Source organism: Hyperolius riggenbachi, chromosome 11 (genome assembly GCF_040937935.1).
Source record: "Hyperolius riggenbachi isolate aHypRig1 chromosome 11, aHypRig1.pri, whole genome shotgun sequence".
NCBI classification, from domain to species: Eukaryota; Metazoa; Chordata; class Amphibia; order Anura; family Hyperoliidae; genus Hyperolius; species Hyperolius riggenbachi.
In genome coordinates, this window is record NC_090656.1 from 4,053,860 (window position 1) to 4,080,751 (window position 26,892).

General features: G+C 46.7%; 1 protein-coding gene and 1 long non-coding RNA gene across 3 annotated transcripts in view; one reads left to right on the top strand and one right to left on the bottom strand.

Moving 5' to 3' along the window:
- The first annotated feature begins 232 nt into the window (after positions 1–232).
- LOC137538725 (uncharacterized) overlaps positions 233–26,892 on the top strand; it is a 221,490-nt gene continuing 194,830 nt past the window's right edge. For both annotated transcript variants that reach the window (XR_011024871.1, XR_011024872.1), the window contains exon 1: positions 233–312. This is a non-coding gene — a long non-coding RNA (uncharacterized lncRNA). The remainder of the gene's footprint in view (positions 313–26,892) is intronic.
- LOC137538724 (adhesion G-protein coupled receptor G1-like) overlaps positions 9,532–26,892 on the bottom strand; it is a 140,091-nt gene continuing 122,730 nt past the window's right edge. The window contains exons 10-13 of the mRNA XM_068261026.1: positions 20,265–20,530; positions 18,826–18,934; positions 14,266–14,534; positions 9,532–9,931 (exon numbers count right to left, since the gene is read on the bottom strand). Coding sequence (XP_068117127.1) covers positions 9,786–9,931; positions 14,266–14,534; positions 18,826–18,934; positions 20,265–20,530 — 790 coding nt within the window. The 3' untranslated portion in view covers positions 9,532–9,785. The remainder of the gene's footprint in view (positions 9,932–14,265; positions 14,535–18,825; positions 18,935–20,264; positions 20,531–26,892) is intronic.

Sequence of the window (26,892 nt, forward strand, 5' to 3'; positions counted from 1 at the left end):
ATTTGGGGGCTCTTTTAAAGAGAAACTCCGACCAAGAAATGAACTTTGTCCCAATCAGTAGCTGATACCCCCTTTTACATGAGAAATCTATTCCTTTTCACAAACAGACCATTAGGGGCCGCTGTATGGCTGATAATGTGGTGAAACCCCTCCCACAGGAAACTAAGTACGTGTACTCCTGGCAGTTTCCTGTCTGTGAACCTTGCTGCATTGTGGGAAATAGCTGTTTGCAGCTGTTTCCAACTGCCAAAAACCATGCAATAGCTACATCACCTGCCAACAGTAAAAATGTTCACTGGAGTTCCTCTTTAAGTAAGTATGAGGGGGATGGTTAATTACAGTGATGGTATGCCCATCTTTCTGTTAGGGTGGGGGTAGGGAAGAAGGGGAGGGGGACCGGTAGTGGATGTTATTTGGGTCAGTTGATGACCTTCCATGGATTTCTGTGCTGTTGTGCTAATAAGTAGTACATCGGTCACAATTGTCACTTCCTTTTTCAGAGAAAGCCACATTTATTTGTTTTTTGCTAGGTTGGAGCAGACAGTGGTCACTATTACATCACATGTGGAATATGCTGACTGTATAGCTTTCATTTGCAGTATTAGGTATTGCACTGTACTTGAGGATCACTCTCCACTAGTGTTGGGCAAACACCTGGATGTTCGGGTTCGGGCCGAATTCCCCCCACCCCCTCCGCTAGCGCTCCCCCCTCTGCCCGCTTCCCCATAAAAAAAGTTTAAGGCAAGTTAAATAGTACCTGGTGGCTGGCCTGGCACTGGCAGTGGAGTGAGGAGGAGGAGGAGTCCGAGTAGCAGAGTGACGCGTTGAGGCCGGGCAGCGGGCGGTTCAGCGGTAGTACCCTTGTGGTACTTCCGTCCTTTCTCTGACCTCACGTCCTCTGCATACGAGGGTACGCGTCACTCTGCTACTCGGACTCCTCCTCCTCCTCACTCCACTGCCAGTGCCAGCCACCAGGTACTATTTAACTTGCCTTAAACTTTTTTTATGGGGAAGCGGGCAGAGGGGGGAGCGCTAGCAGAGGGGGTGGGGGGAATTTCCGACCCCCCCCCACGATCGGGGCATGCTCCCCCCTTATGCCTGCGACCCCATAGGGGGGCTGTATTGCGGCATGTTCGGGCGAACAGGGCCCTGTTCGGCGGGCATTGAATAGTTCGGGCGAACCCGAACTAAAAAGGCCGAACAGGGTGATGTTCTGCAGAACCCGAACAGTGGCGAACACTGTTCGCCCAACACTACTCTCCACCCCATCTTGGTCAGCTCACAGGATAGGTGGTATTTCCCTGTGCAGGGAAGTTTTTAGGCTAAATTGCACCCAGGGCAAGGGTGTAAAAATTGTATACTAACTTGTTATACTGGGTGACCTATCTGTGCAGTATATTAACCTCCCTGGCGTTCTATTAAGATCGCCAGGGAGGCTGCGGGAGGGGTTTTTTTTAATTTAAAAAAAAAACTATTTCATGCAGCCAACTGAAAGTTGGCTGCATGAAAGCCCACTAGAGGGCGCTCCGGATGCGTTCTTCTGATCGCCTCCGGCGACCAGAAGTAACACGGAAGGCTGCAATGAGCGGCCTTCCGTGTTTCGCTCACCTCGTCGCCATGATGACGAGCGGAGTGACGTCATAGACGTCAGCCGCCTCCGATCCAGCCCTTAGCGCTGGCCGGAACTTTTTGTTTCCGGCTACGCTGGGCTCAGGCGGCTGGGGGGGACCCTCTTTCGCCGCTGCATGCGGCGGATCGCCGCGCTGCAGCGGCGATCAGGTAGCACACGCGGCTGGCAAAGTGCCGGCTGCGTGTGCTGCTTTTTATTTGAGCCAAATCGGCCCAGCAGGGCCTGAGCGGCAGGCTCCGGCGGTACTGGACGAGCTGAGCTCGTCCAGACCGCCCAGCAGGTTAACACTGCATCAGTTGTGTTTCAGAATAATTCTGCGTGTCAACTCACTGCCTATACAGTTCTATGGGCCTGTGCGCATCTCTGTGTTGTAACAGTTTGCGTTATTCTAGCTGGCTGCATGCAGGCTTTGTATTAATGTGTGTGAACTGCAATGGACACTGCGCATGCGTTATACAACGCTCATAGTGTGAATCTAGCCTAAATAAACACAGACAACCTCTGTAAGAAGACTAAATTTATTGTATAAACTCTATAATGAACATATATATCTATCTATATAAACATTCACATCTATTTTAGACTGTAAATTACATCAGCATAAGCCGTCTATAATATTATCCAGTGTTTGACCACAGCAAGTCCATTAATAATCCATCCACACTGTCCTGTCCAGTGTGCAGCTGCAGGAAGTCCTCCCATAATCCCTTTGTGCAGCCGCAGGAAGTCCTCCCATTATCCCTCTGTGCAGCCGCAGGAAGTCCCCCCATAATCCCTCTGTGCAGCCGCAGGAAGTCTCCCCCCCCCCCCCCATAATCCCTCTGTGCGGCCACAGGAAATCCTCCCACAATCCCTCTGTGCGGCCGCAGGAAGTCCTCCTATAATCCCTCTGTGCGGCCGCAGGAAGTCCTCCCAGAAGCCCTCATTACAAGGTCCAGTGCATATCCAGAGTGCGTCCCATAGACATTCCCCTCTCTCAGTAGTAGTAGTTACAGGGGGGACCTACTAAAGGAGATGGGACTGTCTACTGCAACTGCTGTCACTTCAGATATCCAATCCTGTGCAGGATAGCTTTTGTTTTATAAAGGGTTAATGTAAGATGAGGCTCCAACCAGTCTTGAATTTGCTACATTTGTTTGAGAGTATATATATATATATATATATATATATATATATATATATATATATATATATATATATATATATACTCAAACACATGTATTTTATAGGTTTGAATGTCTGGGTGACCTCACTGCTCTGTGTACATGTATAATTAAGGCGCCAGAAAATTTGTGCGCCGGGTGAAAAACGTCTCACCCTGCTCCTGCAAAAGTCCCGGCGGTCTTAATCACTATTCCCCCTCCAAGCTGCTGTGGACTGTATGTCTGCCGTAATTTGGCTGCCGGCGGATTAATTGCACTGTTTTTATCGTAATCTTTTTCAAAAGATAGCGCCCAAATTACTGCCTGGGCACCGCTATAGCCGTAATTCCCATTACAGCCTATGGTGGCGCTTGGTGTGCGAAAACATTCCCAGCACCATTTTTGCCACACTTGCACTGCTCTATCCCCACTACAGGGCACCATCCTATCAGCGCCGATACTGAGTGCTAACAAGTGCCCGGCCGGTGCAAGACAGCAGCTGACAGGCGGTGAATTAACTGCCCATATGAAGGAGCCTTAAGACCTGGTATACACTACAAAGCGCTATCAATAATCGCAATCGCTAGCGTTTTTCATGAGCATTTTCTGGTGATTTTGGTAGCATTTTTAAAAAGTGTAAGCATTTTGCCAGCGATTGTGTAGCGATTTGCGATTAGCGTATTTAATTCTGATTGGTCCTTGCAATTTATTTTTTTAGTTTGCATTAAAAACGCTAGCAAAATCGCTCTGTATAGTGATTCATGAGCGATTACGCCAACGTTTATATAGCTTACATTGCAGAAACGCTAATGCAAAACGCTAACGCTCAAAAAATGCTGCTTTCCTGCGTTTGTGATTTTGCTAATCACAATCGCTCCAGTGGAATTTGGTCCATCCATTAACATTAGCTGAGCGTTTAGGGAAATCGCTAGCATTTTGAATCGCTCCCTAAACGCTAAAAAAATCGCTCTAGTGGGTTCCAGCCCTTAAAGTCTTAAGTCACTTCAAAAAAAATGCAATTTTACTTACCAGGGGCTTCTACTACCTGCGCAGGTACTCTAGGATGCTCCGGTCCCCTGCCGCGACGCAGTTTCGCTTTTGGTGACTGAGCCCGTTATCGGCCACTGTGCCTGGGCAGCCCTAGCCGTACGCGTCCTCGTTCGCGCTCCCATCGCCAAGAGCTTTGGCGCAGTACAAGAAAATCTCTACTGCACCTGCACAGGATGCTTGAGGCGCCGGTAGCGCGAATGAGTACACATGCGGTCTGGGCTGCGCAGGTGCAGTGGCCTGTCGTTGCCAAAATCGAAACTGATCAACGGCAGTCGACCGGAGCATCCTAGACTACCGGCACGGCACAGGCCGACTGCAGGGGGCCAGGAGAAGCCCGGGTAAGTAAAACTGCATTTTTTTTAAAAGGGACTCAAGATTCCCTTTAAATAAGTGTGTCTAATACATCCATACACAAACTGCAGAAATAAGACAAGCAGAAAAGTAACAAGAGGCAGAGTAATAGCTTTATATCTCGCCGCGGCACCTGATTGGATATTTGATGTGAGCGCAGCTAGTGGTCCCCCTCCTCCTCTCTACACATCTGCAGTGACCAGAGACCCCCATCCTCTCTTCCACTGTCTGTTCTGAATGAATGAGCGGCCCCCCTCTGTTGCCGTGGTAACCCTTTGGCACCGGCAGCACTGCCATTGTTCTGAGGAATGTGTGGGCCCCTGAGCCCCCTGGGGTGTCCCCTCACCACCAAATGATTTAACCCCATTGTTCCCAGCTGAAGAGTTACAGAAGCCGGTCCTGGGAACGCCCCTAGCTCAGGGCGACAGCTGGCTGCCTAATAGAACAGAGAGACCCCCAGGAATAATCCTCTGCCGGCCCCCCAGTCCCTTCAGTATGACAGGACCAGCCTGGGACAGAATCACAGATTTATGCTATAGAAAACCTACACTCTATAGAAAACTCTATCATCTCATGGAGAGCTATGTACAAAGTATGCCCTGAACATAAAGGACATATAGGAATGACAACCATGGGACCAGCAGAACACTTCAAGAGAACCTGTAACATACAAAACCCCCTCTATGGGATACTCACCTCGGGAGGGGGAGGCCTCTGGATCCTAACAAGGCTTCCCCCGTCCTCCGGTGTCCCGGCAATACAGCACTGCAGCCCCCTAAACAGTGGCGAGGTAAATATTTACCTACCGCAAGCCTGCGCACTAGCAGCTCTTCGGGTAAGGCTGAAATAGCCGAAACCCGATCGTATCCTCTCTACAGCGCAGGCGGAAGTCCTTTGCGTCTGCACAATAAAGCAGATTCAATCGTTTGGGTAAGGCGGAAATAGCTGAACCTGAAGATCCACTACTGTGCCTGCGCAGGATCGCGGTAGATATTGCGCATGCGCACCACTGGTCAGGCTTGTCGAGGGACTTTCGGCTGAGCCAGCGCTGGATTCCCCCCAAGCTACAGAGGACGATGAAGCCTCATTGGGACCCTGAGGCTTCCCCCTCCCGAGGTACAGATCCACCAGAGGGGTTTTTTGGTCACAGGGTCTCTTTAATATAAGAAAGCAAGTGCTAAATGCAGGAGTGTCAGCCTGCTGTAATGTATTGGTAAGTCCCAGGTTTGTTTACAGAAACAAGGATTGTGGCAGCTGACAGAACTGAAGCCAGGAGATCAACATCACAGCCACACAATTCATGGCATCCTTCACAGTCCACTGGCTACAGGTTTGTGAACTTAAAGTGAACCGCCCTTGAAAGGAATATGGAGGCGGACATATTTATCCTTTAAAACAATGCAGATTGCCTGGCTGTCCTGCCGATCCTCTGCCTCTAATACTTTTATCCAGAGACCCTGAACAAGCATGCAGCAGATCAGGTGTTCCTGACATTATTGTCAGATCTGACAAGATTAGCTGCATGCTTGTTTCAGGTGTACTTCAGACACTACTGCAGCCAAATAGATCAGCAGGACAGCCAGGAAATGTGTATTGGTTAAAAGGAAATCTATATGGCAGCCTCCATATTCTTCTCACTTCAGTTCCCCTTGAAGTAGAAGGATAAACTGAGAGAATATACTTGAATGGCTACTTTATGCAATCCCTCATATTACACAGAAGTGGTAAATTGGACAAAAAATGATTGCATCATAATAGTGGGCAGCTTAACAGCTGAGCGTTATCCCGGGAGTGATCTTCAATCCAATCAGCAGCTGATACCCCCTTTCCCATGAGAACTGGGATTGTATAAAAGGAAATAAATATGGCAGCCTCCAGGTCACTCTCACCTTGGAGTCCCTTTAAGCTGCCCACACTCTACATAATATTTAGACATTTGATTCGACAAAAACATTAAAAATTATGGTTAACCACGGCATTGCGATCATCCAGCGTACAACATAACATGAACGGGAATGGCGGTTCTGAGCCAATATCGCGTGCAATGTCGGTGTAATGACGATCGCAGGACAGCCGGTGATGCAGTTGAATAGTGCATAGTAAGCTGTATACCAAAGTAGGCTTAAAAGGGATCTATTATGCAATATGCTTGAATTACTCAATTTCCCGCCATTTTATAATACTGGCATGTCACCCCCAGTATGTGCAGTATAAGCTGTTACTCTGTGCCTGTACTGATAGTAAACTAGCTGCAGTGTGTGCTGATCCCTGCTACGTCCAGTATGTACAGTATAAGCTGTTACTCTGTGCCTGTACTAATAGTAAACTATCTGCAGTGTGTGCTGATCTCTGCTACCCCCAGTATGTACAGTATAAGTGGTTACTCTGTGCCTGTACTGATAGTAAACTAGCTGCAGTGTGTGCTGATCTCTGTTACCTCCAATATGTACAGTATAAACTGTTACTCTGTACCTGTACTGATAGTAAACTAGCTGCAGTGTGTGCTGATCTCTGCTACCCCCAGTATGTACAGTATAAGTGGTTACTCTGTGCCTGTACTGATAGTAAACTAGCTGCAGTGTGTGCTGATCTCTGTTACCTCCAATATGTACAGTATAAACTGTTACTCTGTACCTGTACTGATAGTAAACTAGCTGCAGTGTGTGCTGATCTCTGCTACCCCCAGTATGTACAGTATAAGTGGTTACTCTGTGCCTGTACTGATAGTAAACTAGCTGCAGTGTGTGCTGATCCCTGCTACGTCCAGTATGTACAGTATAAGCTGTTACTCTGTGCCTGTACTAATAGTAAACTAGCTGCAGTGTGTGCTGATCTCTGCTACCCTCCAGTATGTACAGTATAAGCTGTTACACTGTGCCTGTACTGATAGTATACTAGCTGCAGTGTGTGCTGATCTCTGCTACCTCCAGTATGTACAGTATAAGCTGTTAGTCTGTGCCTGTACTACTAGTAAACTAGCTGCAGTCTGTGCTGATCTCAGCTACGTCCAGTATGTACAGTATAAGCTGTTAGTCTGTGCCTGTACTAATATTAAACTAGCTGCAGTGTGTGCTGATCTCTGCTACCTCCAGTATGTACAGTATAAGCTGTTAGTCTGTGCCTGTACTAATAGTAAACTAGCTGCAGTGTGTGCTGATCCCTGCTACGTCCAGTATGTACAGTATAAGCTGTTAGTCTGTGCCTGTACTAATATTAAACTAGCTGCAGTGTGTGCTGATCTCTGCTACCTCCAGTATGTACAGTATAAGCTGTTAGTCTGTGCCTGTACTAATAGTAAACTAGCTGCAGTCTCTGCTGATCTCTGCTACATTCAGTATGTACAGTATAAGCTGTTAGTCTGTGCCTGTACTAATAGTGAACTAGCTGCAGTGTGTGCTGATCTCTGCTACGTCCCGTATGTACAGTATAAGCTGTTACACTGTGCCTGTACTGATAGTATACTAGCTGCAGTGTGTGCTGATCTCTGCTACCTCCAGTATGTACAGTATAAGCTGTTAGTCTGTGCCTGTACTACTAGTAAACTAGCTGCAGTCTGTGCTGATCTCAGCTACGTCCAGTATGTACAGTATAAGCTGTTAGTCTGTGCCTGTACTAATATTAAACTAGCTGCAGTGTGTGCTGATCTCTGCTACCTCCAGTATGTACAGTATAAGCTGTTAGTCTGTGCCTGTACTAATAGTAAACTAGCTGCAGTCTCTGCTGATCTCTGCTACATTCAGTATGTACAGTATAAGCTGTTAGTCTGTGCCTGTACTAATAGTAAACTAGCTGCAGTGTGTGCTGATCTCTGCTACGTCCCGTATGTACAGTATAAGCTGTTAGTCTGTGCCTGTACTAATAGTAAACTAGCTGCAGTGTGTGCTGATCTCTGCTACCTCCAGTATGTACAGTATAAGCTGTTACTCTGTGCCTGTACTGATAGTAAACTGGCTGCAGTGTGCTGATCTCTGCTAAGTCCAGTATGTACAGTATAAGCTGTTACTCTGTGCCTGTACAAAGCTTTTTCACCTGTTTTCACCTTACCTATGTTACATTTTTACACTTCCAAAGGGCAAAACTATAACATAATTAAGGTAAGAAAAGTAATATTAAAATTAAGTTAATCAGAAACAATTTACTTTGAGTGATTATTTTGCTTGTAAATGTGCTAAAATCATTTTTTATCAATTAGGTGATAAGTCATTTAAGAGAAGTTTTATGAATAGAGCACAATGGGTGCTGATCTCTGCTACTCGAAGTGTGTACAGTAAAAGCGGTTTACTTTATGCTAATACTGATAGTAAACTTGCTGCAGAGTGTGAGCTGGTCTCTGCTTGAAAAATGCACAGCTCATAATTCACGTGCATGTTTTGTTAGCCCTTCAGCACACACTGCATGGAGGAGTGACAAGTCATTTTGTCATGTGAAAAGCCACATGCCAGTATTTGAAAACGGCAGTAAAATCTATAACGCAGTGTATTGCATGGTTGATTCAGACTTCGTTTTAAAACTTGTTTATCTGCGTTGAAAAAATTGCTAAGCATGATAGAGTATCCCTATAACGTATCAGTGCTACACAAGTCATTTATAGTTTATGAAAAAAAATATTTCTAGTTCAGTTTTCATACTTCTAAGAATGCCCTAAAGGACCTTCAGCTTCAGTCTAATATACATTCTTCCCAGTAACTCTTGTATTCCTGCAAGAGTACTTACCGTAGCTGTACAGAGCAGGAGGGAGTAGTAATCAGGTACTGTGCTAACCCTGAAAGTGCCAGTCTAGTGTAAGGGACCCAGCGGGAAACCTCATAGGGAAATCCCGCTAACGTGATTGGGTGGACAGCGCCCTCTCCAACTGCTAGCTATCAGATACTCCACCCACACTATTCAGCCAATCACTGTACAGGATGAAGTGATTGGAGAACAAAGGTTTCCTGCTGTGTCCCCTAAACTGAGGGCATTGCCTTTTTTAGGAATAGTGGAGTGCTGCTTTACTTATTAGTACCTTAACATTTCCATGCGGGGGTGAGAGATTATCTGCCCAGCAGGTGAAGATCGCCGCCCTAGTGGTCATTCTCTCCAGAATTTTCTTTTCCATTTATCTGAAACCTGATTGGTGGCTCTGAGCCAACGCTGCGCCTTGACTTCATTCCATTCCGCTTTGTATGCGGCTTGAGAAATCGGGCCTTTGGTAGAATTTCTTTACCGTGTCCCGCCTTCTTGTTTCCTGATTGGATAAAGCGTACTTAGGCTCCTCCCTCTCTTAGTGATGCACCCAGAGCTGGCAGGGTTGATTTGGTGTACGTGAAACTGCTGCAGTTACATTGAGTACCATCAGACCCCCCCCCCCTTCCCATCTCCAGTGCTAATTAGTAATAAAATACCCCCCCTTCCCAAAAGAGCTAGCAATCTACAAGTATTGTGCACCCGCCCGCAGGTATCCAGCTCTCCTGTCAGTCCATAGAAAACCTGTCAGATGTGAATCCTACAGAATTGTGTCCATACTGCAAAGCTTATTATATCCGCGGGGGATGTAGGGAGTACGGCCCCCGACGAAGTGCTCTGAATAAAGTGCTGCAGAGTTGCGACATTGAGGCAGGCGATATCCAGGAAGATCAGGTGAGGCGCTTCGTGTCTTCGGTGCTGACGGTCTGGTCAGCTCGCGGTGAGCCTGGCGACCCGCTGGTGCTGACCGAGGAGCCTGGCGAGTACTTGGCGTGAGGCTGGGACAATGCCCAGTACCACAGGAAGATGAACAGGCCTGCGGGAGAAAGAGAGAGCGTCACTGACCAGATATTATCCAACATATGACCATGGTGGTGGGTAGGGAGGATCAGAGATATGCACATACTTGCAAGTTTATGCACATGTATCTACATTTTTATGCAAATATATGCAGCTCGAAAATGGACCAATCAATTTAAAGAGACTCTGTAACAAGATTTTCAGCCTTATTTCTTCTCTCCTATAAGTTCCTATACCTGTTCTAATGTGGTCTGGATTACTGCAGCCTTTTCTAGTTGCACTGTCTCTGTAATATATCTAATCTTCTTTTCTTTGTCAAGCTTTGTCGACCCATAGAGGAATGCACTGCCTCTGATGTAATAGGGACAAATTATGCACGCCCCCTGCAGGCTCTGTGTGCTTTGTTTACTCCTCACTCTCTGCTCTCAGTTTCAGCTTGTATGTGTCATGCAGTTTGTTAGGCTGAGGGGGGGAGGGAGCTGCCTGTCACATGCTGAGAAACTGCCCAGCGAAGTATTAAATTATTGCTATGGGACGCCCAGTGTCGGCGCTTGTCGCCGTGCGCCGAAACAACCTGCTTTGGGGCCCAAGTCCTGGCCGCCGGGCTGCGCACAATTTAGCTGTCTTGCCTCTTTAGTACTGGTCCAAACCCTGAATTACCGCAAATACCTTCTGTTTTGAAGGACATCTGAGGTGAAAATAAACTGATGAGAAAAACAATTGTATCTATCCTCCTATTCCTAAAGTGGCTTTTTTTGGGATATCCACAGTTTTATTTTATATTTCAATCTAGTTTTTACTGTTTCATTGTCTCTGCTCAATGACACCTTCATTGAAGTGTGCCAGAGCTAAAATCTATGAGTTATGGACCCTTTTTTTATCTCTTTCCTGCTCTCAGAAGCCATTGAGGGCTCTTTTTCATTATGAAGTGCAATTGTGATCGCATTTGCTTTTCAATTTTCACCATGCGATTGCGCTACTATGCTCAGTATAGCAGAGCTCAATCGCATCCAAAACGCGGCAGGACAATGATTGCAGTAGGACCAAAATCACATCGCAATCAGTTTGCACTAATGGAAATTGCTACTGTTTCCATTATTTTGATATACCTTGCGATCATAATCAAAAGACAACTCGCAGGATAGTGGGAAAAGGCCCTTACTGTCAGGAAAGTGTTTTATGGCTGTAATTCCTTATCAGTGAGGGTCACACAGTAGTCCGACCCATTCCCGACCCGGACAGAAACTGCCACTTGCATACCTGATGTTTAACTGTTTCAGGCAGAGAAAGAAAAAAAGGAACACAGCCTAGTTATCTGTGTGCTAGGCACTGTACATACATATGTCTCTCTCATCATGTCACGTCACCTCGGGTGTCCTTTAAGAAGGCAAAATTGTATTCAAAGTTTTCACAGTGAGCGAGTTCCCACGACACCCCCTCCCCCTGCAAACCACACTGAGCGCCTCGGCTGTGGCCCCAGGGCGATGGTTCAGTTTCTCACAGAGACCGTGGCTGCCACACAAGCCACAAAATGTATTAATATCAATACAGTGACCCTCTCTGTCAGCAAGTATATCACATCGCGCACAGAACGCAGCTGCGTCAGGCTGCTCGCTGCTGCCATTTATACACAGAGCATCCAAAATCCCTCCATCCAGGACTGACACACACCGGGAACTCTCAGGGATTTTATTTTATTTTTATATAATTTATTGAAGAAGTAAGAATATTTCCAACTCTCATATCAATTCCAATACAACATATCCTCATATCCTCTTCTCCAATTTTCATAATTATACAATACAGAATAAACAAAACCCATAAAGAACCCCCCCCCCCCCCCCCCCCTCTACTCTCCCCAATCTCAAATCCCCACTCTCGTAAAGAATTCAACATTATTAGAATTGCTTCTCTAAAGATCCCCTCCACCAATCACCCTCCAAAGTACTACATAAGTAAAAATATATAATTACAGGAGGCTCCTTCTCCTACATCTCCACCATATCTCCATACTCCTTGGTGTCTTGAAATTCACTCCATTTTCCCCATTTAACATAAAATGCTTCTAATCTGTCCTGCTGCAAAGCAATCTGATTCTCCATACTCTTCACCATATTAACCTTCTCAACCCATTCTTTAACATCCTTGCCGGTTATCCCAAGCTCAGCTCGGGGTAACCTGCGCAGGAGGATTTCTCACATTTTTTTTAATTGCACGCAGCTAGCACTTTGCTAGCTGCATGCATATCTCGATCGCCACCGCTTGCCGCTGATTCGCCGCTACACGCCGCGCCCCCCCCCCCTCCAGACCCCTTGCGCAGCCTGGCCAATCAGTGCCAGGCAGCGCTGAGGGGTGGACCTGGATTCCCTCTGACGGCTCGACGTCGGTGACGTCATCCCTCCCCGTCGCCATGGTGACGTCATCCCGTCCCGTTGCCATGGCGACGGGGAAGCCGAGCAGGAAATCCCGTTCTGAACGGGATTTCCTGCTTGCAAAGAGCGCCAGCGGCGATTGGAGTCGAAGGGGGATGCCGCTTGTCAGGGGGATGCCGCTAGGCTAGCTACATGAATTAAAAAATATATATATTTTTTTTAAAAGTGCTGCGCTGCCCCCATGCCGACATAATTGGAACGGCAAGGGGGTTAACCTCCTTGGCGGTAATCCCGAGCTGAGCTCGGGGTATGCCGCCGGAGGTCGCCGCTCAGGCCCTGCTGGGCCGATTTGAGTTCTGAAAAAAGCAGCACACGCAGCCGGCACTTTGCCAGCCGCGTGTGCTGCCCGATCGCCGCCGCTCCGCGGCGATCCGCCGCGTGCAGCGGCGAAAGAGGGTCCCCCCAGCCGCCCGAGCCCAGCGCAGCCGGAACAAACAGTTCCGGCCGGCGCTAGGGGCTGGATCGGGCGGCTCTGACGTCAGGACGTCGACTGACGTCCATGACGTCACTCCGCTCGTCGCCATGGCGACGAGGAAAGCGAAACAAGATAGGCCGCTCATTGCGGCCTATCTTGTTACTTTCGATTGCCGGAGGCGATCGAAAGTACGCTTCCGGAGCGCCCTCTAGTGGGCTTTCATGCAGCCAACTTTCAGTTGGCTGCATGAAATATTTTTTTTTTAATTTAAAAAAAACCCTCCCGCAGCCTCCCTGGCAAAATAAATAAACCGCCAGGGAGGTTAAGGGATGGAGAACCCTGGATTCTTCACTTAACCAGGATCAAACTCTTAGCTGCAATCAGGAGCTGAGGGACAAAAGACCTGTTATATTTACCAATAGACAGAGATGTTCCATGCAGCAATACCTTTACTGGGTTCCAATCTTCCCATATCTTAATACAATCCAACACACCCTTCCAAAATTCCGATATTACTGGGCAGTCCCACACTAAATGCATTAAAGACCACCCTTTGCTCCACCCCCTCCAACATGATCTATCATTTACCCCCTGGAACATTATAGCCAGCCTATCCGATGTTCTATACGCAGTGATTTTTATATTCCAGGTCCCAGCAAGTAGCATGGAAGTCTAAAGGTGGCCGTACATCAGACGGCTTGGCAGCCGATCGACCATCCAATTCGATTAGTATAATCGAACTGGATGAAAATCGATGCCGCCAAGTGCTTGCCCGACTGGCAAAGCGACCAATTTTGAGCCGGAATTTGGTTGCATTGTCGATCGCGCATGCTGCAAGATGTCGGGTCAAAGTTGGTTGGTCGGGTGAGCGGTGGGATCGGCGTGCAATTTCCCGACGATCGACAAAAACACCTTCCGCCTCACCGCTGTGTAATATAATGTCCCCCCGTGCCCCGTATTAAGTATACATTACCTGTCCGCGGCCTCCACTTGTCCCCCGCAGGCTTCCGGGATTCCTCTTCCGCATACAGGCGCGAGCCACGTGGTTTCCTGGAAAGGGCACATGTGTGTTTGACATCATACATGCTCCCTTACTATGAAACCACGTGGGGCGCGTGTGTATGCTGAAGAGGAATCCCGGAAGCCTGCGGGGGCAAGCGGAGAGGTATATGCGGAACGATGGGAACCAATGCTAAACGCTTCTCTGCTGCGTGCTCGAGCCCCTGTGTGAGGGTCGGTTCACACGGCCAGCTGCCATTGGCTCATTCCGCAACGCCCAAATATTATTTTTAGCTGCTGCATAGAACAGCATTTGACATTGTTTGCCGTCAATTTTTCGTTTTGTTTGAGTCCTAGGGGATAGGAGTAACCGCGAACATGGAAAATGACACAGTCCTTTTCATCAGTGGGTCAAAAGGAAAAACTGCACATGACGCAGCACTGGAGAGCCCTGATTGGTTGGTCCAGGCAAGGCAGGGCAGTTCAGTCCCTGGGGTCACTTACCTTGTAAGGCGTTGAGGATGCTGAATATGTACTGGACGGGCAGGTAGAAGACCCCGAAGGAGAAGAAGGCCAGACCCCAGGACAGCCCTAACATGCAGCTGAGCCCCAGCAGAGTGATGCAGTGACGGACCTTCTCCCGGCGGGTGTGGGCCGTTAGGCGCAGCACACGCCTCGACATGGCGAACAGCATGCAGAGATTGAAGAGGAGAACCACGGCGAAAAACCCTAAATTCAGCACTTGGTGGACGATGGGTTCTGTCAGCCAGCACCTGCGGGGAAACAGACGGGCGTGAGCTGGGCAACAAACAACGCAGAGGGATCAACAACGGCGAGCTGAACACTTCCTGCCCAAAAGTCAACCTGATCTTCTCTACTTATCCACCCTGATCACCTTTCCACTCCATACAGGATTTCTCAAGTGCTTCTCCCCTTCTCCGGAACTCCCTTCCAAAATCTATGCAACACTCGCCAACCTCTGAATTTTTCAACATACTGGTACATTTTTACCCACACAATATTATTGTGTATGTGGCGCAGTGCTCTATTCAATGTAAAATGTTTGTTATAAAGGTTTCTGTGTTTTTTAATGTTTACATGAAACTGATGGGCTGCAGCTCTCCCCGGCACTCTTTGGGCTAACACAATCTCCTCATATGTACAGTGGTGTGAAAAACTATTTGCCCCCTTCCTGATTTCTTATTCTTTTGCATGTTTGTCACACTTAAATGTTTCTGCTCATCAAAAAACCGTTAACTATTAGTCAAAGATAACATAATTGAACACAAAATGCAGTTTTAAATGATGTTTTTTATTATTTAGTGAGAAAAAAACCTCAAAACCTACATGGCCCTGTGTGAAAAAGAAATTGCCCCCTGAACCTAATAACTGGTTGGGCCACCCTTAGCAGCAATAACTGCAATCAAGCATTTGCGATAACTTGCAACAAGTCTTTTACAGCGCTCTGGAGGAATTTTGGCCCACTCATCCTTGCAGAATTGTTGTAATTCAGCTTTATTTGAGGGTTTTCTAGCATTAACCGCCTTTTAAGGTCATGCCACAGCATCTCAATAGGATTCAGGTCAGGACTTTGACTAGGCCACTCCAAAGTCTTCATTTTGTTTTTCTTCAGCCATTCAGAGGTGGATTTGCTGGTGTGTTTTGGGTCATTGTCCTGCTGCAGCACCCAAGATCGCTTCAGCTTGAGTTGACCAACAGATGGCCGGACATTCTCCTCCTGGATTTTTTGGTAGACAGTAGAATTCATGGTTCCATCTATCACAGCAAGCCTTCCAGGTCCTGAAGCAGCAAAACAACCCCAGACCATCACACTACCACCACCATATTTTATTGTTGGTATGATGTTCTTTTGCTGAAATGCTGTGTTACTTCTACGCCAGATGTAACAGGACACGCACCTTCCAAAAAGTTCAACTTTTGTCTCGTCGGTCCACAAGGTATTTTCCCACAAGTCTTGCCAATCATTGAGATGGTTTTTTTTTCGCAAAATTGAGACGAGCCTTAATGTTCTTTTTGCTTAAAAGTGGTTTGCGCCTTGGATATCTGCCATGCAGGCCGTTTTTGCCCAGTCTCTTTCTTATGGTGGAGTCGTGAACAATGACCTTAATTGAGGCAAGTGAGGCCTGCAGTTCTTTAGATGTTGTCCTGGGGTCTTTTGTGGCCTCTCGGATGAGTTTTCTCTGCGCTCTTGGGGTAATTTTGGTCGGCCGGCCACTCCTGGGAAGGTTCGTCACTGTTCCATGTTTTTTCCATTTGTGGATAATGCCTCTCACTGTGGTTCGCTGGAGTCCCAAAGCTTTAGAAATGGCTTTATAACCTTTACCAGACTGATAGATCTCAATTACTTTTGTTTTCTCATTTGTTCCTGAATTTCTTTGGATCTTGGCATGATGTCTAGCTTTTGAGGTGCTTTTGGTCTACTTCTCTGTGTCAGATAGCTCCTATTTAAGTGATTTCTTGATTGAAACAGGTGTGGCAGTAATCAGGCCTGGGGGTGACTACAGAAATTGAACTCAGGTGTGATAAACCACAGTTAAGTTATGTTTTAACAAGGGGGGCAATCACTTTTTCACACAGGGCCATGTAGATTGAGTTTTTTTTCTCACTAAATAAAAACCGTCATTTAAAACTGCATTTTGTGTTCAATTATGTTATCTTTGCCTAATAGTTAAAGGGACTCATGTTTGTCACACTTAAATGTTTCTGCTCATCAAAAACCATTAAAGGGACTCCGAGCTCATCTAAAAAATAAAAGTTGTACTTACCCGGGGCTTTTTCCAGTGCCGGTCGAGAGGTCCCACGACGGCGTCCTGGCTCCTCTCCTACTCCCCGCTCCGGAATGGCTGACCGGCCGCAGCCTGGGCAACACTCGCCCGAGTGTCGGGCTGCTCCTGCCGCGTATGACGCGGCTGACGTCACATGCCGGCCACCTCGCGTCATCACGGTGGCGTGAAAGTACTGCACATGCGCGATTAAAGCGCGCATGCGCGGTACTGCCACGCCGGCCGCCGTAATGACGCGAGGCTGCCGGCGTGTGACGTCAGCCGCGTCATACGCGGCAGGAGCAGCCCGACACTCGGGCGAGTGTTGCCCGGGCTGCGGCCGGTCAGCCATTCCGGAGCGGGGAGTAGGAGAGGAGCCAGGACGCCGTCGTGGGACCTCTCGACCGGCACTGGAAAAAGCCCCGGGTGAGTACAACTTTTATTTTTTAGATGAGCTCGGAGTCCCTTTAATGGTTTTTGATGAGCAGAAACATTTAAGTGTGACAAACATGCAAAAGAATAAGAAATCAGGAAGGGGGCAAATAGTTTTTCACATCACTGTATAGTATATCAGTTGTACAGTCCAACTGCCTCCTTTGCTTTCACAAGTAACCACGCTCTGCTTTTCACCTTTGCGTTTCCCTCTATGGGCCGCTCACATGGCGGGCTGCCGGCATCTCGTTTAGCCGATTCTAGATGCTTTTCTGCTATCGAGTAGAAAGGTGTTTGGCAACGGTTCCTATTGTCAGATTACAAGCCCCTAGGGCAGGGGTGTCAAACTCAAATACAAAGTGGGATGAATGCCGGTTTGTGGGCCAACCTCAATGTCTAGTGGCCACCTCCATCCCTTATAAAATTCCCTGATATCTATTGGTTCTCCTTCCCCTATACAGTTCCCTGGTGTCTAGTGGTCCTCCCTCCACTATACAGTTCCCTGGTGTCTAGTGGTCCTCCCTCCACTATACAGTTCCCTGGTGTCTAGTGGTCCTCCCTCCACTATACAGTTCCCTGGTGTCTAGTGGTCCTCCCTCCCCTATACAGTTCCCTGGTGTCTAGTGGTCCTCCCTCCCCTATACAGTTCCCTGGTGCATAGTTGCCCCCCCCTCCCTCCATACAGCTCCTTGGTGTCCAGTGGCACCCTTCCTCTCTGATACAGGATAAAGAGAAAATATGCGCCCAGAGAAGATAAAATGCGTTAAAAGCAAATAAAATGAAAAAAAGTGAGGTGGCTTACCTCAATAAAGACAAATTCACATATTAATAGAATTTTATTGAACTGGCAACGCGTTTCGTGGGTGCATACCCACTTCCTCAGGCCAAATAGCAGTGCCTAATAGTGCTTGTAGCCACAAATGAGGCCCCTTATTGTGTCCTTACAGTGTGCCCCCAGGTTCCCCCCGTGCTCTGTTGTCCCCCCTTATAAAAACCGCCGGGCTAGCGACACACCGATTGTCGCTAGTCTGCTGTTTACATTGATGCTGCCACTCACCGCCGCTCCCCGGCCTCCTGTATATCGCCGCTGCGTCCCTTCCCTCCCCGCAAGCTTCCTCCAATCGACTTACAGAGGCGGGGAGGGAAGGGACGCAGGCGGGGAGCGGCGCTATAGAGGAGGTCGGGGAGCGGCGCTCAGTGGCAGCCTGAATGTAAACAGCCAGCTGACAATCTGTGTGTCGCTAGCCTGGCGTTGTTTATAAGGGGGGACAGCAAAGCACGGGGGGGGGGGGGGGGGGGGGATTGGGGGGACACTGTAAGGACACAGAGGCTGGTGATTGTATGCAGAATGTGCCTCTGTGTCCTATATTGATTGCAGAAACCCACCTCGGGTTCTCTTTAAAAAGGCATTTTAGACAAGATTAAAAAGATCACCTAGGAGAAAACGCAGGACAAAAGGTGAATTGCATTTGGGTCCTGGTATCCCAGAGCACACTGGGAGGAGAAGTCTTCATGAAATTACAGCCTAGGCTGTGACATCACTGGAAGGGAGGGGCCACATACCAATATACAGCAATATATAGATATAGGAAGTATTTCTGATGCTGAAACCGGAAAAGTGATGTTAAATGAGGTATCCTGAATAATTTGGTCCGTTCTTCTGTCTTTTGTTGTGGTGCCTCTTCAATGTGAGTGAACAGACTTTGATTGGATACTCTGGGTAATCCCTCATAGGGCGGAGGGCTATATCGTATCATCGATGGGCACGTTGTCATTGAGGTGTAGGTAGACTGCAGGGTTGTACAGAGTCGGTATGTATACACAATTTACTGCCATTTATAACACTTACATTGCTGCGGTGGAGTTGTGATCAGACGGTCGCTCCACCTTGATGTACAATATGCCGTAATTCTCCTGATCGATGAGAAAAATGCCCAGAACGACGAGGATTGGGAAGGCTGCAGAGACAAGGCGACAATATCTGTAACTCCAGGCATGGTCTCACAAGTGAATTACTGTATACAGAGGGAGTAGTATACTAGCATCTACAGATTTATTTCCTGTTTTAAGCATCCCGGAATTGTATTTGCTTTAGCTGCTGCTGCTTGGCATTGTATGCAATTACTTAAAGAGACTCTGTAACAACATTTTCAGCCTTATTTATTCGATCCTATAAGTTCCTATACCTGTTCTAATGTGGTCTGTCTTACTGCAGCCTTTCCTAGTTACACAGTGGCTGTATTATAAATCTAGAAAAAGATGAAGCGCTCCATTGTGCATTACCAAGGGATGATTTAATCGCAAATTAAAAGTTCTACTTACAAGATGCAGAATGACAACTCGCTTATCAGCGGTACAGTCCACCGCTACACACGCATGCAGGACGGCAACAACGCGCTGTGGCCAGCAGCGTGTTCGCCGATATCCGGGGAAGCCGTCTCGCAGTGGGTGTGGGCGTGGCTGTGGGTTAGCATGCGTATGGCGTCATTACGCGTTACGGCGCTCTGCGCCTTCGTCAGATCATCAAAGCTGAAGATACAGTGGCTGTATTATCTCTGTTATATAATCTAATCTTCTTTCCTCTGTTGGCTCTGTCGGGCTCAGGCACTCAGGCAGGAATGTGCTGCTCTGCTTGTGATAGGATATAGGCTATACACACCCTCTCCAGGCCCCCTGCAGGCTCTGTGTAAGTCACAGACTGAGCTCCACTCAGCCTATCACACTCTGGTTAGAGGCCATGTCTTGTTTGTAAACACTGCCTAAAACTGGCAATTACAAGCCAGGATTGCAGCAGGGAGTGGCAGAAACAGCACAGAGGGGCACAGGGGAAAATAATGAATAGAATGGTATGTTTTTTATTATTATTTCAGACGTCAGTCAGAAACATCTTATGTTTGTTCAGGGTCAAAAGGATTAGAGGCAGAGGATCAGCAATACAGCCAGGCAATGTGCATTGTTTAAAAGAAAACAAATGTGGCAGCCTCAGGTCAGTTGTCCTTTAGGCCTCTTTTCCACGGGCAGTTGAACTGTGTGCTCAGCAAGCAGTTGCCAGGCAGCAGTGAGCAGTTACCAGGCAGCAACAAGCAGTTACCAGGCAGCAGTGAGCAGTTGTGAGAGTTTGAGAGGCATTTCACTGCCTATCAACAGTCCGTGGAAAAGAGGCCTAAATGATGTGACCTGGCTTTAGCATGTTTCCAAATTGGAGGAACTCAGAACTGTGCTCTTAGTGGATCGGTTGTTGAGTCCTGTGTGTGGAGCCTTCTGTCTGGCAGATTCTTGTGGACTCACCCCAGGCCAGCAGAGAGACTCTCCGCGAGGAGAAGTCCAAGGAGTCAAAGACCTTCACCACCAGCTGGTAGAGATTGAATCCCTCAATGGCCATCCAGGAGAACAGGCAGAGTAGGGAGAAGTGCAGCACCATGGCGGAACCCCGACACAGGGCCACGTCCTCCAGGGCCCCCAGCAACGCACTCACTATAAAGCTCAGATCCAGCAGCAAGAGCGCCATCAGCAGGTTCACGTGGATCTGTAAGGTGGGGTTCCTCTGACAATTCCTGAAGAGCAGAACAGACATAAACATCAGCAGTCCATACAGCCTAAATGTGGCGAGAACAGCATTACATCCGTATGTAAAATGATGCCTGGCGACCCCGCTGCACCAGAAACACTGCCAGGCAGTGATCTGTATGGCTGTCCAGTCCTTTTCCACCGAAAATCGCAATGGGCATCGCAAACCCGCTGCGATAGTGACTTTCACCATGTAAAACTAGCAGGTTTTTAGCTGCGGTTTGCTGCAGGGATTGAAAAAAACGAATACAGACCAATCCCAATTGCACAAAGCATGCAGCGTACCGCGTGTTACCGAATGCCCAAAAAACAACGGGCATCGGTGGAAAAGCGGCAGCGCGATGACCATGTTAATGCGAGACAGTGAAAAGGGGCCAGTGAGGTGCAGCACTAAAAGTGTAACTGTCGGGCATAAAATCAAAAATCAATTCTTTATTTTTATCTGGTAAACAAGTAATAAGGATGCTAACCAGGCAATCCAAAAGCCAAAATCATTTTTACTTTTCTTGTTGATAAATGATTATTCCCCAGTTTACCTGACTCTTATTTGGTACACAAAGGAAGTTGCAGGGTATGCTGGGTTGTCCTTTTTTGCTTCTCTACTTCCCCTTAGACTTAACTAATGCAGCCTGATTGGCTGAAGCCTCTTTCCCTCCTGTTTTCCCCTCCCACACCTCTGTTCCGCTCTGATTGGCCAGTATTTCTCATGCTGAGACAATGCACTTTCTATAGTGGAGGGCGGGCAATGCATACACAATCAGGCAAAAGAGAGTAAGGGAGGAAATGACATCAGGATTGGCTTCAAGATAGACACAGTTAAAATGGAGAATCCTAAGAAATATTTTCTCTTTTTTTTTTTTACTAAAATCAAAATATGGACCGTGCAATACATGTGTTATGTAAGTTGAGCAAGTATTTATCTACTTATATATGTGTTTTTTTTTCTGAGATAGTATAGCTGACAGCTCCTCTTTAAAAGCAGCTGGGACTTGCTGTAGGCACAGGGCTCGCTATTTCCTGTAACGCCCCCTTCAGCTTCTGCTCATTGATAGGATGGGAGATTTGCCAGAAGAGGAGGAGATTAGGGCAGACAGGTCTACAGCTGTCTTTCTTGTACAGTAATCCCTTATATCATTACTGCTGCAAGAAAATGTTAGTGCATTTCTTTCTGCTGCTCAGTTACATTTCAGGGTATGAAAGAGAAAACTGTGTGAACTGCGAGAGACTCAAAGTTAAAAATAGAACATCAATTTTTATTATTCATTTATAAAGCTTCAATTTATTCCGTGGCGCTGATATGAGCCATGGATGAAGTGTCTGTTCCTGGCTATATAGTGCTGGTCAGGTCTAGAAGAACTAATAGAGAAGCATGTGATTTGTTTGATCAGCTGATAGATTTGCAAAGCCCTGATTTGCTGTGATCACATTCTGCTTAAGCACATGATCATGACTAGCAAATCAGAGACTTACATATCTATCACCTGACCAGACTGATCACATGCTTCTCCATGACTTATCCTAGACACGACCATCACTAATCAGAGACTTACATATCTATCACCTGACCACACTGATCACATGCTTCTCCATGCCTTCTCCTAGACACGGCCATCACTAATCAGAGACTTACATATCTATCACCTGACCACACTGATCACATGCTTCTCCATGACTTCTCCTAGACACGACCATCACTAATCAGAGACTTACATATCTATCACCTGACCACACTGATCACATGCTTCTCCATGACTTCTCCTAGACACGGCCATCACTAATCAGAGACTTACATATCTATCACCTGACCACACTGATCACAAGCTTCTCCATGACTTCTCCTAGACACGGCCATCACTAATCAGAGACTTACATATCTATCACCTGACCAAACTGATCACATGCTTCTTCATGACTTCTCCTAGACATGACCATCACTAATCAGAGACTTACATATCTATCACCTGACCACACTGATCACATGCTTCTCCATGACTTCTCCTAGACACGACCATCACTAATCAGAGACTTACATATCTATCACCTGACCACATTGATCACATGCTTCTCCATGACTTCTCCTAGACACGGCCATCACTAATCAGAGACTTACATATCTATCACCTGACCACATTGATCACATGCTTCTCCATGACTTCTCCTAGACACGGCCATCACTAATCAGAGACTTGCATATCTATCACCTGACCACATTGATCACATGCTTCTCCATGACTTCTCCTAGACACGGCCATCACTAATCAGAGACTTACATATCTATCACCTGACCACATTGATCACATGCTTCTCCATGACTTCTCCTAGACATGGCCATCACTAATCAGAGACTTACATATCTATCACCTGACCAGACAGATCACAAGCTTCTCCATGACTTCTCCTAGACACGACTATCACTAATCAGAGACTTACATATCGATCACCTGACCACACTGATCACATGCTTCTCCATGACTTCTCCTAGACATGGCCATCACTAATCAGAGACTTACATATCTATCACCTGACCAGACTGATCACAAGCTTCTCCATGACTTCTCCTAGACACGACCATCACTAATCAGAGACTTACATATCTATCACCTGACCACATTGATCACATGCTTCTCCATGACTTCTCCTAGACATGACCATCACTAATCAGAGACTTACATATCTATCACCTGACCACACTGATCACATGCTTCTTCATGACTTCTCCTAGACACGACCATCACTAATCAGAGCCTTGCATATCTATCACCTGACCAGACCGATCACATGCTTCTCCATGACTTCTCCTAGACACGGCCATCACTAATCAGAGACTTACATATCTATCACCTGACCACACTGATCACACGCTTCTCCATGACATCTCCTAGACATGGCCATCACTAATCAGAGACTTACATATCTATCACCTGACCAGACTGATCACATGCTTCTCCATGACTTCTCCTAGACACGACCATCACTAATCAGACTTACATATCTATCACCTGACCACACTGATCACATGCTTCTCCATGACATCTCCTAGACATGGCCATCACTAATCAGAGACTTACATATCTATCACCTGACCACATTGATCACATGCTTCTCCATGACTTCTCCTAGACATGGCCATCACTAATCAGAGACTTACATATCTATCACCTGACCACACTGATCACATGCTTCTCCATGACTTCTCCTAGACATGCCCATCACTAATCAGAGACTTACATATCTATCTCCTGACCACACTGATCACATGCTTCTCCATGACTTCTCCTAGACATGACCATCACTAATCAGAGACTTACATATCTATCACCTGACCACACTGATCACACGCTTCTCCATGACTTCTCCTAGACACGACCATCACTAATCAGAGACTTACATATCTATCACCTGACCACACTGATCACATGCTTCTCCATGACTTCTCCTAGACACGACCATCACTAATCAGAGACTTACATATCTATCACCTGACCACACTGATCACATGCTTCTCCATTACTTCTCCTAGACATGACCATCACTAATCAGAGACTTACATATCTATCACCTGACCAGACTGATCACATGCTTCTCCATGACTTCTCCTAGACATGACCATCACTAATCAGAGACTTACATATCTATCACCTGACCACACTGATCACATGCTTCTCCATGACATCTCCTAGACATGACCATCACTAATCAGAGACTTACATATCTATCACCTGACCACACTGATCACATGCTTCTCCATGACTTCTCCTAGACATGACCATCACTAATCAGAGACTTACATATCTATCACCAGACCACACTGATCACATGCTTCTCCATGACATCTCCTAGACATGGCCATCACTAATCAGAGACTTACATATCTATCACCTGACCACACTGATCACACGCTTCTCCATGACTTCTCCTAGACACGACCATCACTAATCAGAGACTTACATATCTATCACCTGACCAGACTGATCACATGCTTCTCCATGACCTCTCCTAGACATGCCCATCACTAATCAGAGACTTACATATCTATCACCTGACCACACTGATCACATGCTTCTCCATGACTTCTCCTAGACACGACCATCACTAATCAGAGACTTGCATATCTATCACCTGACCAGACTGATCACATGCTTCTCCATGACTTCTCCTAGACATGGCCATCACTAATCAGAGACTTACATATCTATCACCTGACCACACTGATCACATGCTTCTCCATGACTTCTCCTAGACATGACCATCACTAATCAGAGACTTACATATCTATCACCTGACCACACTGATCACATGCTTCTCCATGACTTCTCCTAGACACGGCCATCACTAATCAGAGACTTACATATCTATCACCTGACCACACTGATCACATGCTTCTCCATGACTTCTCCTAGACACGGCCATCACTAATCAGAGACTTACATATCTATCATCTGACCACACTGATCACATGCTTCTCCATGACTTCTCCTAGACATGACCATCACTAATCAGAGACTTACATATCTATCACCAGACCACACTGATCACACGCTTCTCCATGACTTCTCCTAGACACGACCATCACTAATCAGAGACTTACATATCTATCACCTGACCAGACTGATCACATGCTACTCCATGACCTCTCCTAGACATGATCATCACTAATCAGAGACTTACATATCTATCACCTGACCACACTGATCACATGCTTCTCCATGACTTCTCCTAGACACGGCCATCACTAATCAGAGACTTGCATATCTATCACCTGACCAGACTGATCACATGCTTCTCCATGACTTCTCCTAGACATCACCATCACTAATCAGAGACTTACATATCTATCACCTGACCGCACTGATCACATGCTTCTCCATGACTTCTCCTAGACATGGCCATCACTAACCAGAGACTTACATATATATCACCTGACCTGACTGATCACATGCTTCTCCATGACTTCTCCTAGACACAACCATCACTAATCAGAGACTTACATATATATCACCTGACCACACTGATCACATGCTTCTCCATGACCTCTCCTAGACATGGCCATCACTAATCAGAGACTTACATATCTATCACCTGACCACACTGATCACATGCTTCTCCATGACTTCTCCTAGACATGACCATCACTAATCAGAGACTTACATATCTATCACCTGACCAGACTGATCACATGCTACTCCATGACCTCTCCTAGACATGATCATCACTAATCAGAGACTTACATATCTATCACCTGACCACACTGATCACATGCTACTCCATGACCTCTCCTAGACATGACCATCACTAATCAGAGACTTACATATCTATCACCTGACCAGACTGATCACATGCTTCTCCATGACTTCTCCTAGACACGCCCATCACTAATCAGAGACTTACATATCTATCAGCTGACCAGACTGATCACATGTTCTCCATGACTTCTCCTAGACACGACCATCACTAATCAGAGACTTACATATCTATCACCTGACCAGACTGATCACATGCTTCTCCATGACATCTCCTAGACATGGCCATCACTAATCAGAGACTTACATATCTATCACCTGACCACACTGATCACATGCTTCTCCATGACTTCTCCTAGACATGCCCATCACTAATCAGAGACTTACATATCTGTCACCTGACCACATTGATCACATGCTTCTCCATGACTTCTCCTAGACACCACCATCACTAATCAGAGACTTACATATCTATCACCTGACCACATTGATCACATGCTTCTCCATGACTTCTCCTAGACATGACCATCACTAATCAGAGACTTACATATCTATCACCTGACCACACTGATCACATGCTTCTCCATGACTTCTCCTAGACACGGCCATCACTAATCAGAGACTTACATATCTATCACCTAAGCAAGCTGATCACATGCTTCCCCATGACTTCTCCTAGAGACGGCCATCACTAATCAGAGACTTACATATCTATCACCTGACCACACTGATCACATGCTTCTCCATGACTTCTCCTAGACATGACCATCACTAATCAGAGACTTACATATCTATCACCTGACCACACTGATCACATGCTTCTCCATGACTTCTCCTAGACACGACCATCACTAATCAGAGACTTACATATCTATCACCTGACCACACTGATCACATGCTTCTCCGTGACTTCTCCTAGACATGACCATCATTAATCAGAGCCTTGCATATCTATCACCTGACCACACTGATCACATGCTTCTCCATGACTTCTCCTAGACATGACCATCACTAATCTAAGTGTGCATACATACATCCAATTTTGATTGGCCAATCACTTACCAGTTTTACCACCTCCAAGTAGTATGAGGCCCAACATATTTAACAGA